This window comes from Lepidothrix coronata, unplaced genomic scaffold, assembly GCF_001604755.1.
Source record: "Lepidothrix coronata isolate B3197 unplaced genomic scaffold, Lepidothrix_coronata-1.0 Scaffold5, whole genome shotgun sequence".
Lineage (NCBI taxonomy): Eukaryota > Metazoa > Chordata > Aves > Passeriformes > Pipridae > Lepidothrix > Lepidothrix coronata.
In genome coordinates, this window is record NW_016690185.1 from 7,576,276 (window position 1) to 7,602,287 (window position 26,012).

At 39.9% G+C, this 26,012-nt stretch overlaps 1 protein-coding gene across 3 annotated transcripts; it reads left to right on the top strand.

The window, feature by feature from the left end:
* Nucleotides 1–2,401: 2,401 nt before the first annotated feature.
* SMPDL3A (sphingomyelin phosphodiesterase acid like 3A) lies at nucleotides 2,402–14,992 on the top strand. 3 transcript variants are annotated; one of them, XM_017829504.1, is made up of 8 exons: nucleotides 2,402–2,525; nucleotides 3,993–4,206; nucleotides 5,542–5,686; nucleotides 8,491–8,587; nucleotides 9,824–10,002; nucleotides 11,119–11,299; nucleotides 13,199–13,323; nucleotides 14,467–14,992. In XM_017829504.1, the coding sequence occupies exons 1-8, from the start codon at nucleotides 2,438–2,440 to the stop codon at nucleotides 14,776–14,778; spliced, it is 1,341 nt and encodes a 446-aa protein (XP_017684993.1). In that variant the 5' UTR covers nucleotides 2,402–2,437; the 3' UTR covers nucleotides 14,779–14,992. The 3 variants fall into 3 exon arrangements, with proteins under 3 accessions (XP_017684993.1, XP_017685014.1, XP_017685004.1); XM_017829525.1 differs by lacking the exon at nucleotides 2,402–2,525 and adding an exon at nucleotides 2,683–2,777; XM_017829515.1 differs by lacking the exon at nucleotides 2,402–2,525 and adding an exon at nucleotides 3,229–3,730.
* Nucleotides 14,993–26,012: the final 11,020 nt, after the last annotated feature.

The window sequence follows — 26,012 nt, forward strand, 5'->3', positions numbered from 1 at the left end:
TGCAGCAGCCTTTCTATGTGGTGTAGAGTATTTTGGGAAATGAAAAACAGACTTACTTCAGTGGCTTCTTTTTGCTGGAGAAAGATAAAGTCCCTGTCTTTATGTAGACAAAGAAGTAAGATGCTTAAGCCAGTTTCAGCTCCCCTCTTCACTGGGAATTTGTTTCACAATGCAGGCTAAGGTCAGTAGACAGTCAGACTTTGTTGGGGTGATCATAGAGTTTTGGGTTTAGTAGTTAAGAGAGTTAATTTGTTTTGATAGGTTTGTTTTTTGGTTGTGGTTTTTTTGTTGGGTTGTTTTTTGGTGTTTTTTTTTTGCTAATATGCAAATATTGAAGTCTTTCACAGAGTCAAAGGAAAGGGTCAACATGATAAATAACTCTTTCATCAGTCTCCACAAGGATGGCAGGAAAACAGTACAAGACAAACCTACTAAAATTCCCTTCCCTGAGCTGTTTTTTTATAGCTAATATGTACAAGAGAGATAACAGTTTGCACTGTGAGCAATTTGAAATAAAAATGCTGCTTAAAACCGATAAATTAAAACCCTACGCCTGGCCAATATTTCCTTAAAAGACCAGAGTCAGAAAACTCACCTTATGCCTCAGATTATTAAGAAAATTGGAATGGGTTGTTGGCAGCAGGGAGGAGATTGTTTAGAGAGTCCATGTTTTCTACACACTGAGTCAGTGAATCACATGGAAATATAGCTACCTATAGCCTTGCAAACAAAGGCACAGCTGAGCCCAACTCCCAGGCCTAATCCTGCACTGTATCATCCTTCAGATCTCCTGTGTGATATCATGGAAAGATGCTGTTGACTTCCCTGGATAGGTAGGATAATGTGGGTAGCCCATCTCACTCATCTGATAAAAGTTCAGACATAACAGGCACCTAACCCACACAACTATAAAATTCAATGTTATTAGCTTATTTTTTCACAAAGAAGCTGTCTGAAAGGAAGATCCGAGTCTGTTTTGTGGGGAACACTACACATGTAGAAGAGAGTCCTTAATTATGAACCATTAAAGATATGTTTTATTTGGTGGCTATTGATAGTTTTTAAAATCTGGAGCAAACACTTTTCATCAGAGAAATGGAAAGTAGAACTTGCTCCAGTGGTATGGGGAGCTCTTCTGGGCTGCTTAGCTGCTACAGTGCAAGTTATGTTTAAGCAGCATCTTCTGCCCTTCAGTTTTATTAGCTCATTTAATCCTCAGCTTCAGTATCTGATGCAGCTTTATCTGCCTTCCCTCTGTTGCCTGCGGGTGCTTTTGCCACATGACTGTCCTTCCCAGCCACCCCTTCTGAGAAAGGTGGCAGCAGCTGCATTTCCTTCTTCACTGGGAAAAACAGACTTGCCTCCTCAATATTGGCATTCATCTTCACAACAAGTAATTTGTGGGGTCATTAATTAAAAAAAGAAAAGGTTTTCATTAAATATGAGGAAATGAATGCAGAGATGTTGCATTTCAGAATAAACCTAGAACAGTAAATATTTTATGTTACAGTTGCTTTTAAACAAGGGCTACTTTTCCCTACAGACATCAGTTCTATATGTAATATGAAACCATCATGAAGCTTATTGGTAAAGTCTTTTGCTATTCTAAAGATAAATAATATTAATGTCAAATTAAGGAGAGAAACGTGGAGAAGTAGTGCCTGTGACACTACTCAGAGAAGTGAAAAAATGACACACAGGACTTCCAGCTGCTGCTAATAAAACAGCTTTGCAGAGCCCTGGAAAGCAGATCTGAACAGAATAGCATACAGAGCATTGTGACATTTGAGGGCAGCCCCAGGATCCATGACACCGCTACTGTGATCTGCTCCTAAAATTGACAGCAAGTACTCTTTCTCTAGACAAAACTACTCTGACTTCAGCAATAAACAGCAGCTTTGCTACCATAAAGCCTTGGCAGCAGAGACTCATATTTACAGTACATCTCATCACTTCCCTTAAGCTGTACTAAACGTGTACTTCATAGCATATTTCATCAGTTTTTTTGTTTTGTTTTGTTTCTTATTTTAAAGCATCTTAAGTAACCGGGATCCATCCTTCCAAGAGATGTTTGAGGTGTGGGGTGTCTTGAGCGCAGCCTTCCTTCAAGGCCGCCTCACATCAGCCGGTGCTCTGACTTGAGCCCTGCCCGCGGCCAGGCTTGGCTCCTGCGAGCTCCCCTCAAGGTCACCGCGGGCACGGCCGGCCGAGGCGACAGCAGCTCGCCCCTTCGGGAGCCGCCGCCTGCCAGCGGGCGGGGGCCGCGGCCAGGGGCGGCTGCCGGCCCCGAGCGGGCGGGCGCGGCGCCGTGGTTTCCGGCGGCCCCGGAGAGGCCGCGGAGGGCCGGGGCTTGCACAAGCCGTTCGGGGCTCGCCCCTTTCCCGGGCAGTCACATGAGCAGAGCCGTCGGCGGGCCAGGCGCTCCCGCACGGCCAACATGGAGCTGCGAGTGGCCCTCGGGCTGGCGCTGCTCTGCGCCGCGCTGGAGGCGGCACCGGCCGGCCCGCAGCCCCGCTCCGCCGTGGGTGAGTCGGCGGGGGGTAGCGCCTCCGGAGGCCGGGGAGGCGGGCGAGGGGCGGCCCGGCGGAGGCAGACCCGGCCGGGGGCACTGCCGGCCCGGCGGCGGGGGGGCTGGGGTGCGCGCTCCCCGCTTGTGCCTCCTTTCCTCTCCCCTGGTGGCACTGCTGCCCGCGCTTAGCCCCCTGCCGCGGTATTCCCTGTCCCAAGTGGCTCCAGCTGCACGTGACTGTTAGATCAGTAAACACGGCGCTTTCCAGGTACGGGGGGTTAAGTGGGGTTTATATCCAGTTATCCGGCGGGTGGGGTGAGGTGAGGTGAGCGCGGCCCTGCCTGTGGCGCGGTGTCCCGGGGCATGCACTGCAAACACCGCGTCGGGGCTCCGTGCTGTCAGCAAACACGCTCTGCCCGCCGTGGCCCCTGGTACGGCCGTGTAGGCAGGTGAGTGCTCCCAAATGGTTTCCCACAGAATTTTCATTCCACGTCGCTCACACTTGCCTCGGACCGAACAGGCAGCAGTATCCTGGCGTTTCTGAGAGTCCTAATCGTAGGAGTCACAGTTTTACAGATTTTGAAGAACGCTGCTGATTTTTGCTTCCTGAAATAAAGCTCCACGGGGTAGAGTGGCGTGGTGCCTGCTCAGCCACAGAGTGGGCATGTGACCTTGGGAAAAATCAATTTATATCCGTCCCTGTTTCACAACCACTGCCCCAGATACATGTGTATCAAAGCCTTTACCAAGTGCTTTGAAACGGACAGAAAGAAATTACTCTTATTTTACATGAAACTTGAAGGCTTATAGGCTAATACAGACTTCATTCACCTTGTTCAGCATATTCCTATACTTCTCAGCTCCTTTCTCCGTGCAGTGCTGTGTAGCCATGGCTGAGAACGTCAGCCTGGAAAACAGTGGTAAGGCTGACACATTGCTCTATGGTGAGAAGTCCAGTCTCTGCTACTGTGGCTGCTGAGGAGAAGAGCTTTGAAATTTTTTTGCACACATGCTGTTTCTTGCCATTCTTTCTAGGCTCTGATCTTTTATAGTAGCTTCCAGCCAGGGAAGCTCTGGAAAAATAATTAAAATGCAACTCCCTCTCTTTTCAGGTGAAGTGGAGAAGTCCTTCTATTGCCTCCTCTACTCTGCAGTTTCCAGATTGCTATTAATGAAAAAGAGCTGATTTTTCAGTTCCTTCCAATCTCCATTTTATTTCTGGTGAATAGTGTAAACCCATGCCCCTGCCTCTGTTTTCAGTTTTTCTAAGTAGACTACATGAAGGACTCGACTCTTGTCAGGAATGCAGAACTTGCCCACACTTATCAAATAGGCTGATCAACAATTTGTTAAATTTATTCTCCTTTTCAAGACTTTAAAGAGGAATAGCAGTAGAAACCTGGAGCAAACTTGGCATTACCCTTGTATATCCAGTTCGGATGCAAATAATGCATTTTCTTTAATCTTTGTTTTGTGAAAACAGGGCAGTTCTGGCATGTATCCGATCTACATTTAGATCCGACTTATCACATTACCCCTGATCGCACCAAAGTTTGTTCTTCTTCCAAAGGAGCCAATGCCTCCAACCCAGGCCCATTTGGAGATTTTTTGTGTGACTCTCCTTATCAACTTATTTTGTCAGCATTTACATTCATGAAGGATTCAAAAGAGCAGGTTTCATTCATGATTTGGACAGGGTAAGTGTTCACGTCATTGCAGTTAAAGCAGGATAGCCACATAGTGCGGTAATTCACAAGTTTATATTTGCACCAACAGAGCTGAGTTCAGTATCTCACAAACACTAGTTGTCCCTTTAGTTGTCCAAATGGCTACTAGGTGGAAGACTGAGAATATAAGGCCTCAGGAGCAGACTTCGATCTCTGTATTAATTTTTGGACTGTTCATTGTGGTATTTACCACATGACCGTGTTAGTGTAAGTTAATAGAAATGGTGCAGGGGGGGTGGAAAATGTAAAAAACAAAAAGAAAGGTCAGGGCAATAACTGACTGGAATTAATTATTACGGGAGGCAGTGAATTTTGTACATCTTCAGGTCTGCATCTGAAGTGCATCCTTTCTTAGAAGATACCCTGTAACTACATTGTATTTAGTTCTTGAAGAGGTAACTAGAATCAAGCAATACTATAGCTTATGCATTTTTTTTTTTTTTAATGTATAAAGTTACCATTCTGGTTTGGTGCCTGCATGGATTCTAGATCAGCGGCTCTCAGGGGGAGGGTAACAGTGTCATAGTTGCTGCCTCTCTCTTCAGTACTGTATATCATTTTACTCTATTGAGTAAAAGCATTTACCTTTCCTGTTCCAATCGTCCATATTAGAAAGTGAGCATAATAATACTTTCACAGAGGTGTTACCTGTGAAGCTTTTTGTGCCTTAGCAATGGGACTGGAGAAAGAAGCGTGACAGGGAGTATATGAGTAGCTTGATAGTACTATGCCCTGTTACTTTATAGATATTCATGAAAGATAGCACTGATGTACTCTTCTGCCATAAGAAAACTCTAAATTCTACCATCACATAGTTTTTTATGGTATAGCTCAACAGATAATTTATCAAAGAGATTAATAGTTTTGAGTGTTTGTGAGAACTAGTTTGTTTATGTTGTGTCAATTTTGCTGGGGAAGGGTGTTAAAAAATACTAATATATGAAGATAAGTGATGAATTTGTTTCACTTACCTTATCGTACTTAATTTTCAACAGGATGTTGTTAAAAGGAAAAAAAGAAACTTTCAAAGTTGTGCAGGTGATGAAAGACATATAACCCAAACTGCACAGTAGCTCAAAATTAAATTAATTTAATTTCAAAGAAGTCTTCACTATGATATGAAACATTAGTCTGCTCGTTTGCACTTTTTTAAAGCCTTTGCAGTGAGCCTTTCAAGCAATTCTGTGGTTTTAATTAAAAAGTATAGTACCCTTACATGCTAGAATGTAGATGTGTTTGCAGAATTTTTTGCCTTTCCTTATGTTGCTAACAAACCTTTTTTAATAAAGCCTTTTTCTTTTTCAGAGATAGCCCTCCTCATGTTCCAGTAAAAGAGCTCTCCACGAAGTTGGTCATTAGCATCATTGGCAATATGAGTTCTACAATTCGTAATTTCTTTCCAGATCTTCAGGTTTTCCCGGCCTTGGGCAATCATGACTACTGGCCACAGGTAAAACAAGTTAGCTAATTTTTTATACGTCATATTGAGTGTGTTCCTAACGCCTCAGAAATTATTCTGGAAACAGAATTCTACAATTCTTCAGTTAGCATTTAAAATTATCAATAGTTCCGCTGTAGAACAGAAACTAAATCTCTCTCTTTGTGCTCTTACCCGAGGAAAGGTTGATGCCAGGTATAATCTGTACGTGGCCTGAGATCATGTGAATTCACTGCTAATTGTTCCTCATGGCTTAGAACCACCATATGTCGAAATAGTTAATACATGCTTATTTTTTTATTGCTGTATGAGTCATGCATGTGTAATCTATCAGAAATTACATCCTTAATGGATCTGTGAGTCTGTGATAAGTTTCAAGGTGTACTGAAAGTCCTGCTGGAAATCTGTCTGCTGGCATCACTGGATTTATTTTTTTACCAAACTAATGGCAGAATTTTTGTAATGTCCCTGTAGTTTTGCCACTATTATTAAAAATATGTCTATTTTTTCTTTCCTTATTGGACATTTAGCCACTGAATCATCAATGTGAATATTTCTATGTGCAGCTGAGGACTTTTTCGCTTTGAGTGTACTGTGAATATTGTTCTTGGCATAGCTCAAAAGTAAACAGTTGCTTCATGTGTCCTTTCAAACGTTGTGGGTTGATCTGGCAGCACACAGGACTCAGAAGCAAATGCTGTCATTGGATCTGAGGGGATCAGAAGGGATGTGGAGCCGGTCAACTAAAATATTTTGTTTGAAATGCCTCATGGGAATTCAGTAACACCCTTTCACACCCCAAAGGATTTTTTCCAGCTTTCTCTGTTATTCATTAGGCCTGTCAGGGTATATGTTGGTGTAGTAGGTAATTATATAATTTCCTGTGTCATTGCTGGAGTTAGTGGTTTCCAGACTGAAGAGTAACAGAGGTGCTGAGAGAGTGGGAAAAGGAAACATGCGAAACAAAAATAAGAGCTAGACATATATTGGAAACGTGAGCGTACAAAACAAACTGGGACTTCAGTCTCTTGGGTTCTTACTGTGGTAGTTTTGTGTTGGCTTGTTAGGTGCACTGATGAGGACAGGTTGGTTCACTGGAAACATCTGGTAAAGTATTTTGATAAATAACCCCTTAACTGAGGGCTCTGTTTTGTTTTCATTTTGTTTTGTTTTTAAAAATGTCTAAACAGATATGTTTAAATAGTTGTCATTCAGCATTCTCCTTTGATATAGAAGAAAAAAACTAGATACAATAACTTTGTAGACAAATAATGTAGGGACTTTTTCAACAAATATGAATTTTGCTTGTGAAATTAAATCTGAAAATAGAAAAAAAGATGCTCAGGAGGGGCAGATGGGCAGCAAATAGGACTTTGAAGCAGGCAGGCGATTGGAATAACTGGTGATTGTCATAGTTTTCTCTGTGCAAAGCCACACAGTTTGTGTGATACTTTGCTTTGAAATCGCATGCTTCACCAATTTGCAGAACTGGCATGCTTTTCAGTTACTGCTTGAAAAATGCCATGGGATCAGAATATCCTCACTATGGGGTCATTTCATCTGTTTTGATTGGTTTAACGTTTGTTTTTTTGCAGTTTATGACATTTCTCAAGTGTGAGAGCTGCGTGCTCACCGTGCACTGAAGAATTTTATTGCTCTCAGTTGTGTTCTGAACTGTCTTAACAACTGAACAGTCTTGTGTGATTTTTCTTGCAGAACATGCTATAAACATTACTCAGTATAATCAAGCACTGGGATACCTTTCAGATTGTATATTGTGACCTAAGTCTTTCTGCATTGTCTTATTTGCTTCACACCCTTGCCCCTGCTTAAAACAAATTCCCAAACTGCTGTCTAGCAGTTCACAGAACGCTGGCTTGCCTGAGTCCAAACCACCTTCAGTCCATAACATGATCTCTTATCTGAGATCAGGTTTTGGTGTGTGTCTTAGTGACTGTTAGGCCTGACTCAAAGCTTTCCTAATAACTGATGTCTGTGCACTGCAAGCAACAAATTTCTCAACAGATGTCTGATTGCACTGCTCCTAGACAGAGGCTTACTGCCTAAGCCTCTAACAACCTAGGTTTAGTTTCAAAGATCTTGGAAAGGTCAAATTTATGTTTAAGAAAACATGCACTGCAATGCTGTTCCTGTTTTTCAACCCCTGTTAGGACAGGCTGGTATCTTTCTGTCAGGGTTAGATCAGAGCATGGCTCTTAACAGGCTGTGGCTCAGGCTGAAGAGTGCTACAGTCCTAATTAAAGCCAGTGGGAGAAAACATTGACAAAAATTTTTCTTTTATATTTTAAATGCTTTGTTACTAGAACCACAGGACACCACAGCAACATTTGCCAATTTCGTCTGAATGTGTCTGAGGGCCGTAGTGGAGTTTTAAAGAGCTGCTATGAACCCCAAGTTCTTGAAAAAATCACCTTTTTTAAGAGAAGCTTACCTTCAAGCTTTTCATCCAAGAGACTTTATTTTTAGACTTTGACTTGTCAGTTGATATGTTTATTAATTCTGCAGAATGTATGGTTTTCCATTCTGCTATATTCCTAAGGTTTCACATATTTCTGGCGTTAGTTTATCAGTGCATTAATAAGGCCATGCAGTCAGTTCTGACTAAGTTTAGGCATTTGAAGCTGATCAGCAATATTGGATGTTCAGAAGTTGTTTTTTTCCTTTCTCGAATTCCTCCTGGTGATGACTGGATACACTTACATGTTATGCAAGAGGCCAGGTAGGATAATTTAGTGGGGGTTTTTTTATCTGTGTGTCCGAATGCTAAGATTTAGCCAGATTCTCCTCTCTCACAGGATCAGCTTCCTGTAACTACCAGTGAAGTTTACAATGCTGTTGCCGATTTCTGGAAACCTTGGCTAAATGATGAAGCAATCAATACCTTCAGAAAAGGTAAATATGGCAGTAATGCATTGTGAAGCTCAGGTTTAGGAAATTAATGTTTCTATGGATTAGCTGTTTGTTTAGCTAAGTCTCATAGGATGAATCAGAACAATGGATTATCTGTAATGCTTCTCCTGGAAGAAGTTACTTATCTTTTTCAATGGCAATGCATATATTCAAAATACATGTATTCCTTTCTGATGCAATAATTATTGCTTCTTGTAGAGATGTACAGTGTTATTGACATTGTACCAATGCATGTGAAATACCTTTCTGACTTTAATACCTCTTAATACTTTTTAGATGAAGGTGTATGGATGCACAAGAAAACTTAGCTTTGGTTGTAAAAAACTGTTAAAATGATGTTTCTGTTTTAATGCTATATGTATTTCAGAGCATATTGAATACGTACATTTTGGTTCAGGATATGATAGCACATAGTCATGGTGATTATACTGTTAACATTTGTGTCCAACTTACTACCTGGGAGAATATTGACATCCTAATTAGGATTGTTCTTTTTAGCAAAAGACTGAAAAGTTCAACCTAATTTCCAATCCACTCAAACATTAGGGATTTGGAAGTTTAATTTGTGGGTTTGTGTCCTGAATGAGAACAACCTGGGGATAAGAATGGAAGTGGAAACTTTAAGAAGAATAATAAAACTCAAAGGGCAGACTATAAATTCACGTATCTTATAATTCTGTTGCTGTAGCTCCACTGAACTATGAAGTTACACCCATTGAAGAACCTCAGCATGCTGTGGAGAGTTTTGGGAGCTAGAATTGAAAAATGTGATCTTTACTTTTCATCGTATTACCAGTCTGAAGTTAAATGACTTTCAAAGTACAAGGCTACTAAACTCAAACAGTTCTTCTTGGAGGAGCCTGTACATTTGCAGTATTTCAAGAAATGTGGGCCTTCTAACAACTATTGTATCTCAGTGTGGAAGAAACATTAGAGGGCACTTCTTGCATGTGATAATTGCATCTGAATACCGTCAAATAAACACAAAGAAAATTACAGGCAAGAATTCATAAATAATTCAGTGTCAATTTATACTAAAATGTGGCTGAAAACGTTGTTAAGATGTTCTGTTGTGATATGGTGATATGTGGCTTGATTAAGCATCAGTAGTCTATTAGAAAGAGTAAGGCTGGGGATTTTGTCACTGGCGTACTTTGATTGTAAAGTTGTGCCTTGAAGCCTTTCATTTTTCATAGGATATTGGTCCTGTTTTCACAGGTGGCTTCTACACACAGCTGTTTGAATCCGGTGATAGCTCTCAGCCACTCAGGATAATCAGTCTGAACACAAATTTATATTACAGCCCCAACAGCCTAACTGTGAATATCACTGACCCAGCCAACCAGTTTGCCTGGCTGGAGGCAATACTTGAAACCTCTTCACAAAACAAGGAAAAGGTAGGGGCCATGAACAGAACCCATCAGAAGAAGTAGAGACAATGAAAATATAAACATGCTTCTAGAAGAATATTAATGCTGCCAAAGATACTAAAAAATTAAAATTTATTTTTTAATAATTCCTCTTTGAATAGGCACATTATACTGCAACAATTAATAAAATAGTTGAATGAAATTTCTCTAATGAAGTTTCTCAAATTATACAGTAAAATACTTTTTCTTTCCTACTATGTAAAATACTGCAGAAGCCAGTTTCTTAGCTTTTTTACCCATAGTCTTTAATTTTAAAATCTGCACTCTTGGCCTAAGACAAAAGCTATCATGTTTGATTTACATTTTAATATAATTAAAAGTATCAAAAATAGAAATTAGAAAGGAGTTTGTCAACCACAAAACTTAGCCAAGCTGCGCAATTGCTGTGATTTGAGTGTTATAGTAAATGTCATATATTACTCAGGTTTTGAAGTGAAGTTATAAATTGTTGGCTCCTGATAGATTGATTGATTGATTGGTGCAGGGATTGGATCATCATCTGAGCAGAAGATGTGTTTAATTTGAAACATGTTTACATTTTGCTGCAGTATTTTAATTTAAAAAAATATTATAGTCCAGTCAGGAGAAAGGAGAGATTTCCCTTCCTCAAGAAACTCTGCAGCATATTAGCTGGTGTGTGCAGTTGGCACTAAGCCTCTGCCTCAGACAGAGGGGTTTTAACTAGTTTTTCCATGTTTCTGATGACTCTCTAACTATGCAGGCACTGTAATACTTGAACATAAGTTTTTCCTTCTATCTTCTTGAGATGCTAAATTATAAGTCTTGCCCTAGTAACTAATTTTTTTCATTTGAAGTAATTGATAACATTTTCCTTAGGCCTAAAATCACTCGTAGATTTATTGGAACTATTTTCCTCTAATAATATACTTAATTGATATTATGAATTTGAACATTCATACTGTTTGTATTTTATATAAAGAAACTGTCATGATTTACATCTTTCAGAATGACATTTCTGAGACAGCATTATTATGAAACTGTGGTAACCATTATAAGGTTACAGCTAAAAGTGTAAGTTTCAAATGAAGGTGCTAATCATGCTTTCTGTATTTAATTCCTTAGGTATATATAATAGGTCATGTACCCATAGGATACTTGCCATATGCAAGGAATACTACAGCTATAAGGGAGTATTACAATGAGAGACTGGTAAAGATTTTTCGCAAATACAGTAGTGTTATTGCGGGCCAGTTTTTTGGACATACACATAGAGATAGTATCATGGTCCTCCTGGATGAAGAAGGTAATGATGCTTGCTGACTCCTGAATCTTTTTCTTCCTGATTAAAAGCAAATTAATACTTTCTCGCATGTTTTTCTTAGTCAGCTTCTGTTGTAAATAACTGAAAAAAGGAAATTGGGAAATACTGCTATATATCTGCAAGAGTTCAAGTCTCACACACTGCCATTCTTTTTCCAAAGAGAATCTTGCAAGGCAGACTGCCTTTTTTTATTGAAGTCAGAAGAGACTCCTCTAGCTTCCTAATCTATTTTTTTTTAATGAATGCTTATGCCTAGACAGGCATTTCTAGTCTTTCCTCTCCACTCAGTGACACGGGCAAATTATACTAGCCAGTTGCTATTGTGTAATGTGTCAGAGGGAATGTTCTCAGGCCAGCTAGACATGCTCTATGTTCCTGTGTTTCCTGCATCATTACTGTGCCTCTCTGCTGAGTTCCCTGCTGCTTCAAAGTTAATTAAGATAAGGGTAAGCAGGAGGCAGAGGAAAGAAAGTCTCTGCCTGTTGCATCTCTTAGATCAGCTAATTTCCCTTCAAGAAAATCACCCACATTGAAATTTTTGTTTATTGCTTTGAAATCCCTTAGTTTGAAGCATGGGCATGGCTATATGGAGCACTCTAACATCTCTAACAGAAGATATCTAACAAGTTGTGTCTGTAGCATAGAACAATGAGAGGTCCGTTGCTTTGCTTTATATAAAATACCCAAATGTTAATTGGCTCTTCATCTATGTTTTATATAAACTTACAAAAACTATGCCCGAAATGATGACCAGGGTAACACTAGTCCAAGTCTTTTACCTTTTTACATGGTGTTATTATGGAGTTAATCTCCAGTAAAAAGAATCCAGACTAATGAAAGAACTGGCTTTTTGTATTTTTTTTAATGGTGTTTAAGGCAGTCTCATACTTACATTTTTTGTACCTTGTCCCATTTATGCTTAAAATCATCACCTCTACTGCAAATTTCACTGGGGACAGACTGATCTTGGTGCTTCTCATTACAGTTCACATGTGCAACTGCTTCCAAATTATTTTAGTAATTTTGCATCTTTTGACAAGATTTAAACAGTGAAGTTGCATGTAGCTACATACAGATTGTGTTTATCTGTACAGTTTTAGACTGCCTTCTATTCATGACATTTTCCTCTTGACAGAATTCCAGAGAATTCAAGATAAATGCAATATTGCAGCCAACATCAGTGTAATGAGATAGAGCTCAGTTTTGTCTTCTCCAGAAGAATCTACTGATTTCCAAGCTTTCAAAGCTTCTGCTCATATGTGGAGACTGACCTTGTGATTTCATTGCTGTGACAGTGTCAGAGAAGGGAATAGTTAGGGTTTCTTTCTTCCACAGAGAACCTCTCAATGTGCTTACCTGCGTATTCTGTCTCATTAAAACCATCTGCATCCTCGCAATTCAGTTGCTGTAAAGATCTGTGTTCATGTACTAGGTGCTGAGTTAGTGTAGCTGAGTGAAGTCAGGGTCAAGTTATGAGACTCTGGTGTTTCTAATAACATTATAAACACATAAAGTGACATGTAAAATACCGTATGGAAACAGCAGCTAAAGGTTTTGAATATGTCTTCAGTAGAAATATGCAAAATGCAGAGACTTCACATATAGGCAAGACACTTTGCACAGGTAGTTGAATTGGTTGGGAAGCCTCTAGTATAGACAAACTTAAGTGGTACACACTGGAGTGAGTACTGTTGTATTTGACACAAGTTTTGGTTTGTGTATTGGAAGTATAGAAGGAGTTCACAGTGATATAGGTTATCCAGGGGTGAAATATCCTTAACCCAGTCACTCTTGTCCTTGCTGTGTTAGTTCTCTAAAAAAACATTTGTTTGAAAAAATGATTGAAAGGAAACTGTCTCCTCACCTTCTTTTTTCCTGCAGAAAAGCCAGTCAATTCCTTGTTTGTGGCACCTGCTGTAACCCCAGTGAAGAATGTATGGCAAATGGAGTCCAATAACCCTGGTGTCAGATTGTATCAGTATGATATTCTTGATTATACTTTGCTGGTAAGTAAATATTTTAAAGCATTGTTTAAGACTTTAAATATAGTGTAATTGAAAATTACAGTGAGATATCAGCCTTTGTAGTATCATGGCTATTGGTGGAACTTTGGTGCTTACTCTTAATTTTTCTTCCTGGGCAAAGGAAAGGAAATCTGTCTTTCTGTGCCTGCTGGACTACCTTCTATTCTCAATGGAATATTCTTATGACACAGAATCAAAGACAATCAGAATTTTTCTAGGCAAAATCCTAAAACTATTTGCAGGGAGCTCTGCAACTGTGAAAGAGGTTCACCCCAAATCCTAGGCTTGTTGTTTGCTGAAGATAGCCTGAGCTTTGGGATGCAGTCCATGAAAGGCTTCTAAAGGGTGTAGAAGGGCAGAGGAAGAAAAGCAGTTTTAACCCCATGATGTCTTGTAATCATGCATCTTCCTATATAGAGTTTATACTTTTTATGGGAAATGGTAGATAAATTTAGAAGGAAAAAAAGTAAAATACTTTTACTCTGTAGTCTTGTGATTTTTGGAGATGAAGTGAATCCTGTATAATTATATTGGCTCTGAGTGACTTGGACTTTCTCTCTGTAATTCAGGATAAAATCTTCACTCCACTGAGTTCAGTGACAATGCACTCTGCAGCTTGACTGGGAGTGGGGTTTCTCTCTGGAGACCTATGCTAATACAGACTGCTCCTTTCCTGTGCAGATTTCACTCCTGCATCGAGATCTCTTCCTTTCCCTTAAATTCTCCCTGGGCCATTCTTTTTCTCTCCATTCTGCCCCTCAAGGAGTGCCTGCAGAAAGGAGAATTCTGGTTCTTATCCTTTTGCCCCTCTCCTAAGGCAGACATGAGCATAGAGGAGTTTGGACAGGAAAGACCTCTAACACTGGCACTGCTGCCTTTTGTGTCTCCTTTTTCTTCTCCTCCCCATCCCCCCACCATTACCGCACTGCAAGTACCAGCTTTGGGTGTAAGCCCAGCTCTTGGGGTGGGACATGACCTTCTGTTCGCTTGTGAATAATGAGGAGTGACAGCTTCCTAATCAATATATCACTCCAGAGACTTAATGAAGCAGGGAAGAAAGCAATACAGCCGTGACTATTTTTTCTTTCTTTCTCTTTTTTTTTCTTTTTTTTTTTTTAACTGTAGGATCTTTGGCAGTTTTACTTGGACCTCAGAGATGCCAATGAGAAAAATGAATCCAACTGGAAATTAGAATACATCCTGACTAAAACTTATGGCATTGAAGACTTGAAGCCAGAAAGCCTATATGAAATGGCCAAACAGTTGTCTATGCCACACAGCACACTCTTTAAGCAGTATTACAGTAACTTCATTGTGAGTTATGATAAAACCATTGTCTGTGAAGAGGGGTGCAAGACCTGCCAAATATGTGCAATCCAATATTTAGATCACTCCTCATACACAGAGTGTATCCAGCGGGAGGCAACGTGGAGATGAAATCTCTGTGCAGTTAATGCAGATAGTGACTTTGCCTGTGATTTAAAGAACCTGCTTGTTCTTTTGCTCAAGCATTGACGTACAGACAGGGAACCTGGGGAACTTCTCTGAATTTCAGGGGAGCAGTAAATCTCCCTAGATCTTTCTTCTTGCAAACATGTTGTCCTTTATCATCTAAATAAAAGCTTATTGACTATGTAATAGCGGCCAAATACTTTGCTGTGTTTTCAAGTGTCCTGTACCCTGCATAACAGGCATCACAGCATGTGGGAATAGAAGTTACTCACTTGGTTCTTTGTAAATCCAAGTCTTATTTCTCAGGGTGTGTAAACATAGGCAATACCATTTCAGGCATGGAATTTTTATGGGGGCGGGTTTCAACCATCTGCTGTCACAATTTGCAAACTGAATTCAGCAAAACCCACATTTGCTGAGACTTGAGTGCAGTTATGTTGTTGATGCGATGCCACTATCAGGTATCTCTTTGTGCCAAGGTTTCCTTCTTAATCCCTCAAACCTACCTCTGCTTAGGGGCATTTTCTAATGATGGCATAAAAGTGACTTAATGGAAGACAAACCTCCATCCTGTAAATGCTTAGTCTAATTTTTTCAGAATCTGTGTGTTTGCCCAGCATGAAGTGCTTTTTTTCTCATGATAGAGCTATGTGCATTGATACTGCTATCAAAGAGTCTCCTGGTATAAGATTTTGCAGCAGACCGTAAATCAGGTTTAAATTGATCAATATTAGTAATTGGACATAACAGATACATTCTCTGTGTGGCATAGGTCACGCACTTGTCATGGTGTTTCTTATGTTTCTTTTTTCACAGAACAGTCTAGTACTTAATATGAAGATTATCACATATGAATTTACAATTGCAGAATTGCTTCTTCCTCTTCTTGTGGTTAAATATGTGCACAAGATGATGCTATTAAGATGGCCCTTTATCTGGTGTGTGTATAACCAAGAAGGACCTTTATCCATTTTTCTGTCACCTCAAAAGCTACACCTTTGAAAGCTTTGGTCAGTATAATGCAACACAGACCCTACTCTAGATAATATTATCCCTGAGTAACTGGAGTTGTAGAAGTGGTTACGAGACAAATCCAATTATGGGTTTTTTTTAACGAGATTAAAGCCTTTACTGTAGCCATTGAGGAACTTTCTGGGTTTGTTTCCACCCAAGCTTGAAGTATTTAACAGAAAATTTTCAGGTAAATTTTCTGAGTCTGTAGCATGCACAACTGTAGATGCAGATACCTCAGATTTGTCACACATTAATCATTCATAGAGGAAATCGTTAGTTTGTTAAATTTGCATTCAAAAACAAATCCTCCAGTGGTGCTAATGTTTAGAAATGCCATTAATAATGCACAGTAGGCAGTCTTATATTTTAAATTCAGTGCTTGGAGAAGGTATGGTGAGCATGTAAACTCTTTTTAATCTGTTCTGGCTGCTCTTAAATGTATCTGTATATGTAAATAACCTGAATTAACACGGGTACTGTACAAAAAGTTTCAACACTGAAGTTGCCAAAAAGTTTCAACACTGAAAGCTGATGATTCCGTCTGTGTTGGATGTGTTCCTTGGTTGCGTTTCTCATGGGTGTGTTCATTAAAAAAACGCCTCTTACCAGTACCAGTTTTCCAAGGGCAAGGAGGCAGAGTTGTGGGTGGATAGCAGAAGAGAACTTGGAGCTGATAGGATAGCTGAGCTTCCTCCAGTTTGCCAGATGGGTTTTGTTCAGTTCAGTCTTGAGCTTTGAACCGTCTCTTTTCTCCTACTGGTTGGTTTCTGTGAGTTTTATGGCTTCTGTTTAATACCTACAAGACATCCTGGAAGCACTATAAAAATTATCAAGTTGTATTTTTCCATTATGGACTTCTTTGATGCTAAACTTTAGGCAGAGCTGGACCATGTGGTGATTTAGTAGCTACAGAATTCTAGGAAGAGAGGTTTGCTGCTGATGGGGTGTTGGGCTTGCTAGATGGCCTTTTTTTTTTTTTTTTTGTGTATGTGTGTCAGTAGATGTTGTTCACTGATCATGAACAAATAAATGCCTGCAAATGTCTAAACAGCAAGCTATGATCCAGGCATACTTTTTTATTAATTTGGACTTCAGTTGAAGCCAAGAGTTGGATGGCACCAGCCACGATGATTTTTGGTTTAGCCAGAGGGTTATATCCACCAGGGTTACATTTAGCCAGAGTATATCCTCCAAGATACATCCTGTTATGCAGGCTAGCATTCTCTGCTTCCCGTATATGTAACTATAGCCATGCAAGTTCTAGCATAACTGGCCAAGAAAGATCCAGGAATATGTTTGACTGCATTATCTTGTAACTCGGGCATAAACCACGGAGAGAGCTTCTAGAAATGTTACACTTTTAAAATACATGAGATAAATCACATGAACAGCTTAGATACCCAGGTGTCATGCCTGAGTATAAAGGGAAATAGAGAGAGACCATGATGTTTTTGTTTTGGGTTCCTACTTTATTCCTTTGTGGATCTAGGACTGTTCTACAGAAAAGTTTTCCTGTCCTTATAGAAGCTTTTATAAGGAATCATAGAAAATGGCGAAGAGGCATGACCTGATAAAGTAGCTGACTCCTGTAGACCAAATTCCCATTTCAGTTTTCAGATGGTATTTTATGGTCCCATCTTGAATGAAGGTTAGGGGGAATATTTGTAAAGCCACATTTTACAGAAAGACAAATTACACCACCTAGTGGAGTAAAAAGCTTTTCATTTATCTACAGTTTAAAACTAGAGGCATATAAACAAAGAGAGTAATTTTTCAAATATTGTAGGATTTAACTTCTACCTTTTGAAGGTAAGAAGGTTTTGAAGGAAGTACTGCTACTTCTTTGTACTTCAGCAGTACTGTCCTGTTGCACACTTTCTCTGAGTATTAAATGGTTGCTGGCTTCTAGAGGCCATGTCACTTGATGGATCCTGAACCCTGCAGTAGGTACAGGTCTCAGCCCACATCCAGGGGAGAACTGAATCTTATGGCAGATATCCTCGGAGTCCAGCTCAGCTAGCCAGCAGAAAAGCAGTGCAACAGAAACCAAAAATAGTCCCCAAGCAGGCTGATATCTTCTTCTGATTAGTTTCTGTGCTTTAATTATCTGCTGGAGTTAACTGAGCTTATGTCTACCTTTACGGGTACTGCAGCATAACAGGAGTGCCTTCTTTAACAGGAGGGTTGGTGCTGAGGAGCTGGTCACTGCTGCACATTTCAGTAGCAGTTGAAGGACTTTAGAAGTACCTTTGAAATGCAGCTGCTAACTGCAGTTACATCTGAAAGAACTCTTTCCAAGAGCACTTTGCAACATGAATAAAAGCACAGTGAGGATGATCAGTTTACTGATGTGCTTCAAAGATGTGCTTCAGATCCAAACCGAAGTGAAGGTTCACTCAGAGGCACATGTTAATTGTTTTAGACTGGGGCACTCATTAGTGTCTGGATGTGATCTCATAATTTCTATTGTTTTTCACTTGCCAGCCTGAAGAAATTGAAATGACTGTAGGAGACTGGCAATGAGTAACATATTGTTAGTAAAATTGATGAGCTTAAGTTGTCCAAAACCAGAAAGAGGAAACTAAGTACATGTATTCTATTGTGATGAAATCGACAAATGATGAGCACATAGCATCTCCAAGGATAAATATCTAGTTTAATACTGTATCTAAGTTCCTTCTATGGAAACAACAATCTCAAGAAGGTGAGCTGTCACATCGGTCTAAGAATAAAATAAACCTCTTGGAAGTCCCTCTTATGCCCAGTCAAGAGGAACTATGAAAATGTCAATGAAGAAAGTAACTGTAACTGTCTAAACAAGATTAATTGCTTTCCTTCCTTATTTTCCAAAAGCTGAAAACTAGCTCCTAGCTGCTTACTACTACAGCTTTCAACTGTCAGTCCTAGCTTTCTTGTTCTGCTAGAGGAATGTGGTTTTCTGGTCTCCTTCTGCAACTGAACCACTTTCTAAACTAAAAATTTCACTGGTACTGCTACATTTATATAAAAAAATCTGATAGTGACACAGCATTTTCCACTGAAACTGTTAAGCAATTCTCAAAACTTCTCCCGCGTGCTATAAAGTTTGACATCTTGCCTGTCCAACACAGTACATCCTGATGGATACACTGCAGCAGCTTTTTTAGTCCTGTATAGTCTAAGCTTTTTGATAGTTCGTGTGGGCCAGATGATCTGCTAGTAAAAACTGACTTCAGAGCACTGAAATTAGTGAAACGATGAATTAATAAAGTAATTACGAATCCTACTTGATATTCAGGAATGGGTTTTCCAATATACCTAAAAAGCATTTCTGTGTGACATAATGCAGTCCTGCCTGGAAATGGACAAGCAGTCTCAGGCAGCGGTAGCAGAGTATCTGTATCAGTATACTTCTTTTCCTGGAATAATTGCTCCTGTAGCCCAGAATGATGTGATAACACAGCTATCCTTCTTTCCTTTCCAAGTTACCCTCAATGTTTGCCTGTGTAATGTTGATTTATGACATGTAAACACATGCCAACAGACTTAAGCATACTAACCCACATGAATTGTGCTCCCAGGTGTTCTGGTTTGATGTTTGTTGACTATAGATGGAAACTCCTTATACAGTGTTTCTAGGGAGGTGGGGGACTCTGCATCTTGAGGATTTTGGAGTTTACAAGAAAATTTAGGCATGCCTGAGGCTGCTAAAGGATAGCAATTTCTTTACAATCTTGTACAAGCATTGAAGCCCAAATCTCCAGTATTCAGTCTATCAGGATCTTCCTTCAAGTGGGGAGTTGTGATAAAAGCCTGTGGTTGTGTCACTCAAAATACATGCAGAAAGAATCTTCTTCCGGACGGGCAAAGTGCCTTAAAACTCTTTCATGCTGCTCTGGCCCTTTAGTGTTTTATAAACTGGGAAGCATTCATTTTTAGAGACTTTGAAAAACATTTCCCGGCCAATCTTCATTCCTATTTTGTTGGATGTTTCAGGCAGAACTTGTCTGATATATTAGAACATTTTACACCTATGACAACTGCCATCTGTCACAGAGCATTTTTTAAGCCAGCTGAAACTTGAGACTTTGGTAAAATATCACGCTAAAAGATTCTGAGGTTGTTCCAGCTGATTGCAATGAAGCGTGCATTGTTACCTAGCCTTCCGTAATTAAGTCATTGCAAACTTAGTCTCTCACAGGAGGGGATATTTGATGTTGTTTTTACATCAGCCTAGCTGAAACCTTCCAGCATTTCTAACAGACCCTGTTGATAGACAACAAGACATGTTTCAAGCTGTCTGTTCTTAGCAAAGTCTCCTCATTTGTTGTGGTTTTGGTTTGCAGTTTTTTGGTTGGTTTTTTCGTTTTTTTTTTAGTGTTTCTTTTTTTTTTAAGTCTAATTGTAAGTATTTATATAGAGCTTGAAATTCTAGACATGCACAGGATTTTGCTCAGAATAATTGCCAGTGTACAATGGAGGACTTTTCTATAGTATTTTTCTTTATTTCTCCGCTTCTCCAATCCCCTGGCCAAAGTAAATTTCTGTTAAGCGGTGTCAAAAAACCATAGCAACTATCTTGTGACAGAGCCGAGGAGGTTTTGTTCTGCAGAGGACCCATTAATCACTTACATCACCCCCAGCCCACAGTCTCATCCAATGCTATGCTGGGAATTTTCAGCTGAAATATTTGTATGGGTGAAGCACTCCCCTCAGAGTATGACCCACGGGGAAGCAGAGTGTGTTACTGGTAGTGTGTGAGGCTTTAGGGACGGATGGAGGGATTCCTGCTAGCAGGAGACAGGAGTTTTCAGTCTGTTGAGGGGAAGGAGGAGCAGGAGCAGTGAGTTTGCTGGAGGAGTGGGTCAGAGGCAGGCCAGTGGGGCATCAGGGTAGAGCAAAAACATTCAGTGGGCTCCTCAGGTCCTATGTTCTGCAGTTCTCCATTGGGTGCAAGTGCTGGAGCTGGAGGCCTGCTGGCTGTTCAGCAGATGCCATTTGCTCATGGCAGTAACACGAGCTCCCTTCTCTCAGCAGCCAGCTGGGCAGCCACCACCCCTCTCCTCAGCCTGTCTCTCTGCTCAGGATTTTCAAGTCACCCCTCTAAGGCCCCATGTTTTTCCATGTCATGGAATCATATAATGGTTTAGCTGGAAGGGACCTTAAAGGTCACCTATTCCCAATGCCTCTGCCATGGGCAGGGACAGCTTTCACTAGACCAGGTTGCTCAAAACCCCATCCAACTTGGCCTTGAACACCGCCAGGAATGGGGCATCCACAGCTTCTCTGGGCAATTGTGTCTGTCACCCAATCATACTTCCTCTTTTATTTAATTGCTAAATGTCAGCTATTAATTGTTAGTATTTTGCATAATACCAGTTTAAGTTTTCAGTGGAGTCCATCCTTCAGAATATGCCTGCAATTAAGGTTTGATGCATTAAAACAGTCAAAAAAATTCCCATTCACTCACTTCATTTACTTGCTTAGTTAGTCCATAAGGCCTTCCAGCTGCAGCAGAAATCCAACCCACTGGAGTTTGTATTCTCGAATAGATTAGCTGCATTGACACAGTGTCACAGTTCCCTCACTTTGGGAACTTTGAATCCAGAAAATCAGCAACTGGGAAATCTGAACATGGCTCTTCCTGTATCCCAGTCATCGGTATTTACCCCACATACACAAACAATACATTCCTTACAACCTTATTCATATTTGCTACTTTCATACAATTATACAGAAATGCAATTGCTGTGTGAGCAAAAGAGCTGTGTGGATAGAGGCAAAAGTGGTTTGTATATGGAAGAGGAATAGCCCTCAGCTCCCCACATCTTCTGGAGTGATTTTGGATGGAAAATAGGATCCTGTCTTGCCTAATGATTTATGTGAAAACATGTCAGTGCTTCTCAATGCCTCGGAGGGGATGTTTTCCCACAGAAATTTGCATATCTGCCTTAGTGCTCTCTTTTCACCAGGCCATGTTTTGCCACCACTTCTCTTCATTGAACAAAGATAGTATTAACAGTTGGGGCCTCATGGTGTGCTATTTCCTCGCAGATATGTTGATTCCCTTTTGAGGCCCCTAGCTGCATTCAGGGTCTCTTTGCTTTGCTTTCCCTCCTGAAGGAGAGCTAAGGCCATTTGAGAGAGACCTGCCCCTTTGCCTCTGAGTCGGGGTAAGTCATATCATGACCAGGCTGCAGTTGAACAACTGTTATTATACTTCTGTTAAACAAAACCTCACAGTTGGGTTTTTTTGCCTCTATCTCTGAAACCCCTTTTCTTAGATTTGTTTTCAGGTGATAAATATTTCTCAACACTTTGTGTGTAGGTGGGGTAACAGACCAGTGTCCTATGCTTAAATTGCAAAGGGTTTAGTTCTGTATAGTGCATTGCATGTTCAGCTTGAAAAATAATCTCCACAGATTTCCTTTATCTGAGTACAAGCCCCATCTCTCAGCTTATGCCAGCGTAAGGAGTGTTTAGTCTCTTTTTAGAAATCCAACTTTGGGAGTTTTGGTTTGCTCACATATATGAACAATGAGAGTGTACTCTTAAAGACATAGTTCCTGTTAAAAAAAGCAAGGTGTGGTGAAAGATGTGAATTAACCAGTGCTAATTGGTTGGGCTGACACCTAGGTTGGCATGCTTAGAGGCTGACACCTAGGTTGGCATGCTTAGAATCTAGAGCAAATCCACTGAGGTCAGGATGAAGTCTACATCTACACCATCTACATCATTTAACCCAGAATATGAGAAAGCAAATAATATGTAGACTGCAAACTATGTTTTCCATTTGTTTGGTGAAAAAAAGCCTTCAACATACATGCCAAATGCAGAACTAGAAATAGCAATTCTACTTTAAACTTCCTGTTGTGTAACTAGATAGGTCCTTGACTTTGTTAAATTCATTGCTTCATTCACTACCTTCAATTGTGTTTTTTAGTGTCTGGCCAACTTTTATTTCAAGAATATCTTTTATTTTTGGCTTTCCAAATTTAGTGAGACGTTTTCACCTATTGGTATGCAAAACTATAAACCACTGACTTTAGTCATTAGGAATGGATTTTAACCTTTGTGTATACTGTATGCAATGCACGTAAAATCATGACAAATTCCTTCTCTTTTCCAATCTCCCCTCCCCCCAGGTCTCCGGGTGCACAGAATCAGTAATAATTTTGTTTTCCCTGTACAGCTGTTTCAAATTACCTGATATCAGTATTTTACTCTCACTCTCTCTATTCTGCCTTCATCTCTCCCAGTTATGAATTACTAGCATGATGAAGGAGGCACACTCTTTGTTTTGCTGAATGTTGTAAAATATTGACTAGAATCATATAAGAATTTGTCCTGCTGCTGGCAGAAAGCAGCTCTATAAACAATGTGCTTCTTTGTTTGCCCGAAGCATAGTAACAAATGGATTATGTGTAACAGCCATCTATAGGGCTTTTATTTCATCTCCATTCAGGCTCTGCGTGTTTTGCACTGCTTTTAATGAGGCTGCCTGAACTATGGTAACCCCACAGTACATTTGTAAGCAAGAGATATTAGATGAATCAGCCCCTTCCAGGACTGCATTATGAGGTAATCTGCTTTCATTACAGGATTTATTTTATAGGTGGTAGACCTCAGTGAGAGGATACCGAGGGTACAAGCAGCACTTATCTGCTCTGTAAGGCCAAGTTCAGGGTTTGCATGAATGTGAATCTGTTTTCCCACAGTCAAATCTCCTTTCGTTCCATGGCTTGAAACACAACCATTTTTGTGCATGACCTCTCCTTTGCTCCCCTTCTGCTTCAGACTCATACTGGAATGATTGATAGTCCTTTATAAAATACTCCATAAAGAACTATTTTACTTCCCCATTAGCATGAAACCTTGGGTCCCCATACACAAAACAAGTACAAAATCCAACATCTCACAGCAGAATGAAAAGCCTCTTCTTTCTGCCTTTCTAAAGTGTGAAGGTTTCCCTTCTGGAACTGAGAATGTTTATTTCCCACAATAGAGTTCACTGTTGTCAAAAACAACCATACACACTCATATAAGTACAGATAGATACCTTCCTTTTTTTTCTGGAGGCCTATGTAGGTTTTACTTATGTTTTCTTTCTTTTTTTTTTTTCAAAACATAGTTTACAAATTTTACCAAAGCAATACGGGATTCACAAGTGGCATAGTGACCTATTTATCTTTTGTGGTTTGTTTGAATGTTTTCATGACCTTCTGTCTGTTCTGCTGTTCTTCAGTCACCATCAGTATCAAAACCGGGTAGCTTTTGCCTGGGAAATATTGCTACAATACAGAAGACAATCGTAACCACGATAACAAAGTAGATAAAAACAAAGCCACCTGCCAGCTCACATCTTCCTCTCTCTAGACACATTTTCTGTATGTTGCTCAAAGTGTTTAGATGCTAAAAATTATAGCTCAAGCAATTCCTGACTTTGCACAGAGGACCCAGAGAAAAACTGGGAGCGGTTGAAGAAATACAAGAGATCATAGAATCACAGAATGGTTTGGGTTGGAAGGAACCTTAAAGGTCATCTAGTTCCACTCTCTTGCCACAGGCTGGGACACCTTCCACTAGACAAGGTTGCTCAAAGCCCCATCTAATCTGGCCTTGAACACTTCTAGGGATAGGGCATCCAAAACTTCTACACAATCAGGTTGAACTACGAATTGCCAAGTTATAATGACAATTCTAAGAACAGGACTGCAAGTAACACCTTGTGTTAATTGTAATCTTTGCTAGCCAGCAGCAGTGAAGAGTAGAGCACTGAGATTAGAAGTACCGTGAAGAAAAAAGGAGAGGTCATATAACACAGCTTGTTATCATAGGAAGAGAAAAAGCCTAATGATGACGACAAATTAATTAGCAGAGAAAACTGCTTGAAGGAACACTTTCAAATTTTCTAGGTTGTGAGTTGTTTTGTTTATTTTTCTTTCAGCAACAAATCAGCCCCAAACATTCTTCTCCCCAACTCTGTTTTGTGTGAAAACATAAATTGGCAGGCTCAAGGAATTCACCAGCTATTTTTAATTTCACCTTTTCATACATAAATCCTTTCCAGTTTCCAAGCACTTCTAACTTCTGATTTTACTAGTGCCCCTCTACCGCATACATTTCCTGCTGTCCTGAAAATGTGTATGTGTGCATGTATGAGATACAGCAAGGTAGAGAGAGACAGACCCTGAATGTCCTGGTGGGTGCATGGGCTTGCTGTAATATCTCAGTTTAGGCTCCATCATTTTTATATGTCAATCTCCAAATGCCAATACCTGGAAATGAGAGACCGCAGACTGAACTGCCTGTGAGACAACTTCTGATCTCCTGAATGAAAATATTCATTACACTTTATGTGCATGCATTATATGTCATTGAGCTGCAGAAATAGGCAGCACCTGCATACTCGACAAATGGACTGTAGTGGAAAGAAGACAGCAAATGCATTGTGAAGCTCTTAAAAAGGCTGATGACAAACTTGAGGGGAGTGCTTTTTTTAATGAATATTTGTGTTGCTGGATGATAAGCATGGCCTTACTGTTTGTGCTTTGACTCTGTGTTTTAACAAGTATAAAGCCATGCAGCTCAAGTATCTGGATACTTATTTTCATTATAATTAACAATTAATGAATTACTTTACAACCTTTAATTACACTAAATTTAAACAAAGCAAGTTTCAAACTCAAGGGTTTGGAAGGCTTTTAAAAGGATGAAACTGCATGCTCTCAGACACCTCATGCAAGTTTATATGAGAGCACAATGTCTTGGAAATTTGCATCTGAAAAGTAAATTGGTTGGTACTTTCGAAGTTGATTCAATTTTAAGGTGGGAGATATTTCAGACAACAGGTAGTGCTTAATCTCTCCCCCTCACCCTCCTCCCCTTTCACTTAAGTCTAATATTTTTTCAGAAAAATCTGGTCATATACTTTCAGTGTCTTGCCTTTGAAAACAATCTGCAAACTTCCATTGCTTTTCATTCCCCTGGATCTGTCAAGAGTATAGTGAGCCACAAAATGTTTGAATGTGTCACCCCAGGAGTCAGCAATCACCAAAGGACCGGCAAAGGATTTTTTTTCCCCTTGAGAATAATGAATGCTTTTTTAGGCAAAATGAAATTTCGTAAGATGATAAAAATCACAAACTGGTTTAAACCCACTGTCTTAATGTTTCTGTTTAAATGCATGTTAGTAGACATTTAGCTTACTAATTGTCCAACAAGGA

Excerpts from the sequence above, each read along its gene's own strand:
- SMPDL3A (XM_017829504.1), top strand. The coding sequence starts at position 2,438 with ATGGAGCTGCGAGTGGCCCTCGGGCTGGCGCTGCTCTGCGCCGCGCTG. Across the intron at positions 8,588-9,823 it reads AATCAATACCTTCAGAAAAG|GTGGCTTCTACACACAGCTG; the intron begins GTAAATATGGCA and ends CTGTTTTCACAG. Across the intron at positions 13,324-14,466 it reads TTCTTGATTATACTTTGCTG|GATCTTTGGCAGTTTTACTT; the intron begins GTAAGTAAATAT and ends TTTTAACTGTAG.